The following is a 9,149-nucleotide window of genomic DNA, read 5'->3' on the forward strand; positions in this document are numbered from 1 at the left end:
AGCCTCCTCTAGAAGGTCTTCCACATTCCAGGCAGATCTAAGGGCACTCCTGCCATGCTCTCATACGTGTCCATCTACCCCTCCTTACTATTGGCTACAGGAGAACAGGAAACAGGCCCTATTCAATTTGGTAGCTTTAGCCCCTGGCCCATAGAAAGCATTGAAATGTTCCTTAAATGAATGACTTATGTCATAAATGTCCTTGACCACATAGAAACTTCCAACAAAGAAATGAGAGAGAGATGAGGGAAAAGGAAGCTTTGGCCAAAGGATATTTTCATTGGTAGAAACAGGAATATATATATTGTGACCATTGTTTTTAATCAGCGTTGTTATTCTTCACTAGGTATGGTGATTTCTACGTGTGGAATAAGGTCACCACATGCATACACAACATTCTCAGTGGGAGGAGATGGATAGAGCATTACGGAGAAGTAACCATTAGAAATACCAAAAGCAGTGTTTGCATTTGCAAACTCACATTTGTCAAGGTAAATAATGTCTTACAACAGCGAAAGAAAGAGACATGAAATGCTTCCTAGGGAAGAAATAAAACAATTACCTTAAATAGCAGCAATGAGTTCATCCTGTACCCTTGATCCTTATGGACATTTTAGGTAAGAAAGCAGAACCAGCTCTTGGGGCTGCTCCAGGCATGCGGACATCTGACCATGTAGAGGTCAAAAAAGGCACCATCATTTTTTCTTACAACAGGAAAAACATTCTTTTTAAAGAATTTTCTTTTTTAAGCAGCTAATCAATGCATCAAGTAAAATTCCAGAAAGTACTTCTTGCCTTTAACAAGTCTCCTGGTTTATATTCTATTTCTATGCCTGCTTGATTACAACATATTCAAGAGATCTTGTTTTAGGGAACTAAATATAAACGCAGTTGTCATTTTCTGAGGACGCGCAGTAGATGGTAGTTTCCAGTCCCTATAAGCTTATCCAACTCTGCTGCTATGATATATAATCTTGAATAAATTCAACAAAAAGCAGTACCTGTAATCACCAAGAGAAGATGTTAGCTTTTTGTCTTTTTTTCCCCTTTTTTTCTTATGGGCTCATTAAGTGGCTTCAAACTGAAGAGCCAGGATCACTCTTTGCTCTAACTGGATGATGTCAGTAAACGTGTGCATTTAGTTTTGTAGACTCTGAGAAACTTCCATTTAGGCCTGCCCTAAATACTTGTAGAGCTCGGGGCAGGAGTACAAAATATGGAAATCCCTATACTGTCTATGTAAGTATTTAAGTATGTAAATCAAGCCCACAAGATGTCAAATAAAATATGTCCTATCCTTTCACCCTGACAAAAGTATTTTTCATAACAAAACCTGCAAAGCCAGGTTGGACACTTGGGAGCTCCAGGCTGGACACGTGGCAGAGCAGGAGAGCCAGTCTGGCCCATAGCCTTCCCCACTCCGGCTCTGCCCTGCATTGCAAGAGGCCATGCACACACACACACACATAGGCAGTTCAGCCCACACATCCAAGCTCTGTCCACACCCCTTCAAACAGCCACCCTTTAGGCCCAGTGATTCACACACTGAGTGGATGAATCCAAGGAAAGTCCTGTGCGAGCTGTGGAATAAGCTTAGAGCCATTTGGACAGGGAATTAGGATCCTGCATACTTGGCGCCTGATCTAGAACAGGGGCCATGGGATCCAGGTGGATCACTTCCTACAGACGTCGCACCCCTTGGGGAAGAGCATGGCTGGAAGAGAGCTAGAACCAGGTCTTCCTGATAAACTTAGCCACTCACAGATACTGTGAAAAGTATTTTACAAATTATGTCTACAGTGTAGCCAGTTGAAAGTCATTAAAATCTATGAGCAAAATTCAAGACAGGAGGCTCAGAGAAAGAAATGACTAACCTATTAATTATATTCAGTTAAGATAGACACTGAGCCCTCTCATGCTGTGCTTCCATGCTCTAGCATGGAGTGGGATCATCGCTTTCTTAGAAGTGAAGCCAGCTAACCCTTAGAAAGCCACCCTCCGTATAAAACATCTTGAGATAGATTTCTGGAAATGGTTTGAATGAGAAACTTCAAGGTTAAGAACATTTTCCTTATGGAAATTATAAGGATGAGTGTTATTAAAGAGAGCAAGTGTTTTAACTGGAGTTTGGCTTTTCCAGGTGAATTACTGGAATTCTAATGTGAATGAGGTCCAGGGGGTTGTGATGGATCAGGAGGGGAAGGTGGTGCACCGGCTGTTTGGGAAGTGGCATGAAGGGCTTTACTGCGGTGTGGCCCCCTCGGCAAAGTGCATCTGGAGGCCAGGTGAGACCAGCATGCGGGTCCTGCCTCTGGGTGGCGGCAGAAGGTAGTCGGATCATCCCATGCAGTTCACCATACGTTTTCTTCAGTATTGAGATTAAAAACATAGATGATTAAGGCAATTATAGTTAATTTACACTTACTATGTAAGTTAAATAAGTCCTAATATTTGATAATAAGAAGGTGTAAAATTGAGGCCAAATCTGACATGTGGTCCGAGATTGGGCTTGATGTAAGAATCTCTCTAATGCCCGCATTTCAAAAGCTAGCTTTACTTATTAAAGAGTTCAAATGATTGAAATATACAAACTTAAATTCTTACTCATGTTATTTATTCTCTGTTTTAGTAAAGCAAAGGAAGGTCTACAAACACCCATAATCCACAAGTTCAATAATTTACCCAGAATAAGTGATCTTTTTATTTGAGCAGCAAAGAGCTGCAATATGTTGACATTTAATAAAAGACATCAGAAGAGTTCTGGTAATAACACTAGCATATAACTAATTATCAAGTACAATAAAACAAGTCTCCACATGACATTTATTTTCACTGGGATTTTGTCAGTTAATCCCTAACTTTAAAATTGGCTGTTGGTTTCCTAAGAGACGTCAGTGAGTACTGAAATTCCCCGGTGGTAGAGTGGTTAGTTCATTCATTCGACAGTTACTTACTGAGTACTAACTAAGCATCAGGCTTTGTTCTTGGAGCTTGGAGCACATTAATGAGCAGAGCATACAAAGATTCTGCCTTTGAAATTGGTTTAAAAGTGCCAATAAACATTAATTTAGATCTGCATCTTTTTTCTTTTCTAAATGGAAGTAAATTGTGTTTCTGGGAAAATCTTAATGGTGATAGTTAGCCACCCTAGCATTTAGTTACCCAACTGGATATTTTAGAGAAAAGTTATGGTGTAGTTTAGCCAATGAAGACTATTATTTGTACAAAGTGTTATTTTGAAGGCTGGATTTTATCAGTTATATGAATCTACCAGTTCTGATAATCAACATAAAGTGTACCATCTAGCAAAATATAACCAATTTAATCCACTCAAAAAATTCATGATCTAATATTTATGACTATAAATTTAATATTAAAGCGAGTGTTAATTAAGCACCCAGCTTAAGTCAGCATCTGCATGTCCTGTAAGCCTCTTTACCTCTCACAGTGATTCATTGGCCCCATTCTAGGTTCCATGCCAACCAACTATGAGCTCTACTATGGCTTCACAAGGTTTGCTATTGAGCTCAACGAGTTAGATCCTGTACTAAAAGATCTCCTTCCACCGACAGATGCCCGATTCCGGCCAGATCAGAGGTGAGCATGGCAGCAGTGTCTAAAATGAACACTAGATCATGGCATGGCACTACAGAAGTCATCAGGGCTTACTTTCACCACCATCATGTATTTATTTATTCATTGACTCATTCATTCATCCCCTTACTCAGTCAGTAGTAGTTGAGTCTTCTACCCTAGGTAAAAGAGTACTCAGAGTATGAGCATAACAGAAGACTGGCTTAATACAACTTCCCCACAGAAGATAACACAGATGTTTTTTAACAAAAAGTCTCCCCCAAAATTTACCAAAAGTCTGCAGATTATTGAACTCTTCCCTAAATATGAAATCACTCCTCACCCAGTGTTTGTACTTCTTTACTTCTATTAATCTGTGACATAAAGTATCTTTTTAAAAAATTTTTATTGCTGTAACTTTGGTATTACATTATATAATTGTAACTATATATGTAGTATATTGTATAATTTTCATATGTACAGCATTTTATGTCTACTTCTGTTTGCCCTACAGCCTGCTCACCACCAAAAGTTCAGTTTCTGTCCATTACCATTACAATTGATCCCCTTTATCCATTTCAGTGAACAATAAGAGGATGAGTTACAGAGACACCTAGAAATACTTTGAGTAAAAGTCTGGACTTTTCCCAACATGTTTTTGTGAGATATATTCAAAATACAGTACCTTTAATACCTTCTGATTCTTTTTTTTTATTACTATTCTTACATAGCTCTATACTCATTGTTGTACATTCCTACAGAATTTTTGCAGAAATTCTATAGGCCATACAAATTTCATCCAAGATTGTTTTCAAGTTCCAGTGACTTGGTGGCTCTATCTGTCTCCTGCCAAAATGTTCCCAGTATTGAATGTTCAACCATTCAGTTCTCTTGTATTTCCCTCTCTTTCTCTAGAACATGCAGTCTCACTGTTGACATTCAAACTTATCAGTAAGCTTCCTGTACAACATGTATCATATTGTATTCCTGGGTTTTTTTTTTTTCTCTCATTTTGAAATTTAAATATTTGCAAATCACCATTGAGTCTGCTTTGCCTTTCTCAATTTGACTTCAGTATTCCCTTTCTGAATTTCATTTACTAGTCATTTCCTCTCTGTGGCCTTTTGGAATTTTCCCCAACTGTTACCTTTTCTTTTTCCTCCAGTTTTGCTGTCTCCAATAAAATAGGAAAACTCCTTCCCTCTCAGTCTGTTCCAAAAGTAGCTGGAGAACAGCCAGTTGTCATCCTCCATCCTGTGGCCTTTAACAAATGCTTTATGACCAAATGGAAAAGGAGCACAGCCAGGGACTTCATGATGTTCTAGCCCCAGACTCTCCAGTTGTCCTGAAAACCTTACGTTGGAATCCCAGATAGCACAGAAAAGTCTTCAGGGCCAACCAGTTACCTTTAACTCCTGCCATTTTCTTGCTGAACACAAAAATTCAGTTCACATACACAGGAAGTATGTTAATTGATGGCAGATGGAGAGAGTGTGGCCTGGGGCAAGGGTGAGAGGACATGATCAGAGTGTTACACTGGTCACTGTGTGTGTTCACAGCAACCAGAATTTAAGTTTATATAAATGAGATGATGTTTTTCTAAGAAAAGAGGATCATATATTCAAAGATAAACTGCTTTCTGCTTAGATTTTTGGAAGAAGGAAGTTTAGAAGCAGCAGCAGCAGAGAAGCAAAGAGTAGAGGAACTCCAGAGATCTCGAAGACGGTACATGGAAGAAAACAACCTTGAACATATACCAAAATTTTTTAAGTAAGTCGGTTTATTCCCATCACAAGTTCAAGTTTTGCCAATGGTCGCCACAAGCAATAAAAAACTTCAAGTGAAAAGAAAATGAGGGATAGTTTCACATCCAGGGAAATCTGAGGTGGGAAATTAAGCCAATTTTGGTAACTCGTTTTGACAGTGAAAATATTGATTCATATTGATCTTGTGAAAAGTCCGTAATCATAAAAATAAATTTTCCTTAACAGCTCTTTTCTTTCATGGGCAGCAGTAAAGAGTGAGGGTCTTGCCTCTTTGTCCTTCAGCTACACCCTTTAGAATGGTAGAAACTTATCCCTCACTCAGAAATAAGGTGGGACCCCACTGCCCACGAGGTCGTTCTGGCTTCATTAGTGTTAATTTTATTTCTATCATTTGGAGATTGTATCCGTTCAGATTTGATCCTTCTGTGGTGTGATCATGGGTGATTATTACAGGATTATATAAACATCACACAGACTAAGCTGTAGCTTCCAAATCCATCTGCTGCCCTCCAAAGCCAGGACAGATCAGCTCGGAATAACCTCGCATCCTTCCTAGTTGCCGTCTCATGTCTGCCCTGGAGCAGAAGCTCAGTCTTGCCCTTTAGCTGTTGAAAGTGCACTCACTGGGCCTGCGCCCTGCAGAGGCTCTTACAGCCACTGAGCTTGCATACTTTCCCCACAGGTGAAGCAGAGAAAATTCTTGTGAGTCTGGGCCTGAAGTTCTAGTTAGAATATTCGTACATGCTTTGTTGGGAACACTTCATTTTCTAGTCCTGCCTGGAGGTGATTTATTCCTACACTTTAAGCCCCTCTCCCCGTGACCCTACCTACTTCCATTTCAAACGTTTAACAGCAAAAATGAGTTCATTTGTGGTCAAAATAGTCAAATCATCAATCAGCAGATAGGATACTAACAGGCTTACAAAGTACTTTTTATATGTACACATCTTATGCACAGGGGAGTGTCCAGCTATCAGGTCACCTAATGTGATTTGTGTCTAATGAGGATTTCTATATCTTCACAGAAAAGTGATTGATGCCAATCAAAGAGAAGCCTGGGTTTCTAATGACACCTATTGGGAGCTGCGAAAGGACCCTGGGTTTAGCAAAGTAGACAGCCCTGTTCTCTGGTAAACTGGGAATGTAGAGCTAGCCAACATATCACACTCTGAATGAATAAATAACTATGCACAATTATGTTTCTTAGAGCTCCGCGTGGTTTCTGGGTCGGCTGAAAACCGGCCATTTGCTTTTCTATTCATCTTTATAATGGACTTTCAGAAGTGCATTAGACAAGGCCCCTGACCACTTTCGGATCCTTTCTGTTTTGCTGCAACCATGTTCCTTAAAAAAAAAAAAAAAAAAATCCGCACCCTCCTTGAAAAGCAGAATAAAAGGAGCAGAATATAAAATCCAAAGTCTGAAGAGTTTGTAAAGGAAAACAAACTGTAACTGGTGCTTAAAGCTGATCCAGAGAGTTTAAAGCAAAGCTGCACGTGAACCACGTGTTGGGTCCCTTTTCCGGAAGCGCCATCCCCTCCTTGCAGGAGCTCCTGGGCCACGGCTGTTGGTCAGCTCAGACTTCAAGTGTGTCTGTTTGATGTGGTGTACTTGTGCTGGCCTCGTCAAAAAGGACGTGATGCTTCTCAGAACCTGTTCCATCTGTACGCCATTGTTCATGCCTTAAGAAATGCAAAGATGTACAATAAATCATTTTTTAAATGTGTGCTCCTAGGTTTATGTAAAGGACAGAGCTTTTGAATCATGGCATGATTCGCTTCCTGGGATCAGAAGATTATGAGACTAACTTAAATGGATTGAAAAAAGTGAACAACATGTGCTTTACTTTGATATATTGGTGACTGTATGGAGTGTCTGAAGGTCAAGAAGGAAAAGGTGTGCTAAGTAGATCTCTGTATTCACGTTGCTCATCAATTTCCTGTCCCACGTACAGCTAATAAACCATCCCTCTCCACCTAACCTCCCAGTGTGCCCTATTATTTGGCAATACCTGTATTTGGTTTGAACACTTGGCATCAGTGTGAAAATGTTGAAAGGAAATAACAAGCAGCATATAGAATTTCTCTGTGGGTTTAGGAGCATTTCAGCATAACTATTTTTGAGTGAAGAGCAGTGTAACCCACATCTCGATCCTGTGTCCAACCCATTGGCACTGTTGGAATTCCCCTGGGAACAGAAGCAAGAATACGAAAAGCTTATTTGCATTGTTTAATTGAGGTCTATGCAAAATCATATTTCATGTTTTCATCAAGTGTTTCTGTATGATACATGACCACATATTGAGCATTTACCTTGCTATTGGCAGAGAGGTAAAACTTAATTAAGGAATTTATCCATCCCAACAAAAAGGGAGAGGAGGAGGGGCAGAAATGTGTTTTGCAGACTTCAGGGTTTGTTTTTTCCTTCACTAATAGACAGAGGCTTTTATTTTTGTAGGAACTTGCATTGGTATTCCTGAATTTCTATCTGCAGATGACTATATAAATGCCTATGTAGTAAAAAAAAAAAAAAAAACTCTTTAGAGATTTCCCTAGAGAATTATAAAATTACGTATATTTTATTCTCAGTTAGGTTTTTATTCTTAGTTTCTTAGCATCAGGTTTTAAGTGTTATTTTAAACTCTGACAAGGTTACTGACATTTACGTTGTGTTACAAGGTGTTGGTTTTAGCATTGTTTCTGCTCCTCCTCAAAGCATTCCTAATAATGGCTATGCCACTATCACGAGACTGCTGAGAGCGTAAGGGAAAACTCTGACGTCTCCACTAGGTGGAGCACGCCTTAGCTATCCTGAAACTCATTCCTCCTTTTATCTGAGTCCTTATGTTCTGTGTACAGTATGCAGTGGTGTAGAATGAAATTTCACTGTCAAGGAAACTCCCTAATCCATTGCCAGCTCTGAGCACGTAAGCAACACCCTCCCTTGGTGTCTCAATGCCTTTCATTCCATTTTAACTCTACAGCTGTCTCCCCCATGGTAGTAAAATTCCCCTTTGTTGTCAAGTCTTTTTCTGCTCATTCATCTGGCCATCCTTTTGTCTGCATCTTGAGATACATGTCTTTAATTTTAAATACAATTAGAATTCTGTTGACTGAATGACTTGAATGACTGTTGACTTCCTCAGAAAAGTCTGTTCTCCCATAATTGGTAAAGCTTTAAATAGTATTTCCAGTAGTTCTGGTCTGCACTTACTAGCACTTCCCTGAAGAGTCTCCAAATTTTAGCCTAAAAATAAGGAAAGAACTCTGCAAAGTAAAGGTACTAAGGAAGTAGGAAGGTGAGGCACCAGGTGACCAATGGATATGCCAGTCAGGCAGCTGCAAGAGGACCCAGGACCCATGAGGGAAGCAACCATTGTACCTAGCATTGGGTTATGATTGAGAAAGAGTAACTAGTAGAATGGACCTTGACTACCTAGTAAGTTCAAGGTACAAGTCAGGTAGGTGAATGTTGGTCAGAGCTAACCTGAAACTGTGATTAGGATTTCAAGATGGGAATGAGAAGAATGTCAAGTTAATTAAAATTGCCACATTCTTTATAATATCCCAGAGTTAGAATCTCTTTTGAGATTCAGATAACCTGATTAGACTTCTGGTTCAAGTGATCATTTCAGTTTGGGATAACACTTCTGTTGTACCTGATTCACAAATCTCCTCATCGAACGTTCATACCCACATTCTTTTGGTTGGTTCATCCCCCATTTCTTTTTCACTTTTTGTTTATTTGGTGATTATAGCATTGTGAGACTTACTCTGTTTGGAATTTTCATCTGCAGAATCTTGGGGCTTT

The 9,149-nt window shown here is 39.5% G+C and overlaps 1 protein-coding gene across 8 annotated transcripts in view; it reads left to right on the forward strand.

The window, feature by feature from the left end:
* The window catches only part of OSBPL6 (oxysterol binding protein like 6), a 184,833-nt gene extending 178,122 nt beyond the window's left edge, over nucleotides 1-6,711 (forward strand). For all 8 annotated transcript variants that reach the window (XM_031451722.2, XM_031451723.2, XM_031451726.2 and 5 more), the window contains 5 exons: nucleotides 347-491; nucleotides 2,141-2,285; nucleotides 3,471-3,597; nucleotides 5,221-5,343; nucleotides 6,365-6,711. In XM_031451722.2, the coding sequence (XP_031307582.1) occupies nucleotides 347-491; nucleotides 2,141-2,285; nucleotides 3,471-3,597; nucleotides 5,221-5,343; nucleotides 6,365-6,473 (649 nt within the window). In that variant the 3' untranslated portion in view covers nucleotides 6,474-6,711. The remainder of the gene's footprint in view (nucleotides 1-346; nucleotides 492-2,140; nucleotides 2,286-3,470; nucleotides 3,598-5,220; nucleotides 5,344-6,364) is intronic.
* The last annotated feature ends 2,438 nt before the right edge of the window (nucleotides 6,712-9,149 follow it).

This window comes from Camelus dromedarius, chromosome 4 (assembly GCF_036321535.1).
Source record: "Camelus dromedarius isolate mCamDro1 chromosome 4, mCamDro1.pat, whole genome shotgun sequence".
In the NCBI taxonomy this organism is placed as follows: domain Eukaryota; kingdom Metazoa; phylum Chordata; class Mammalia; order Artiodactyla; family Camelidae; genus Camelus; species Camelus dromedarius.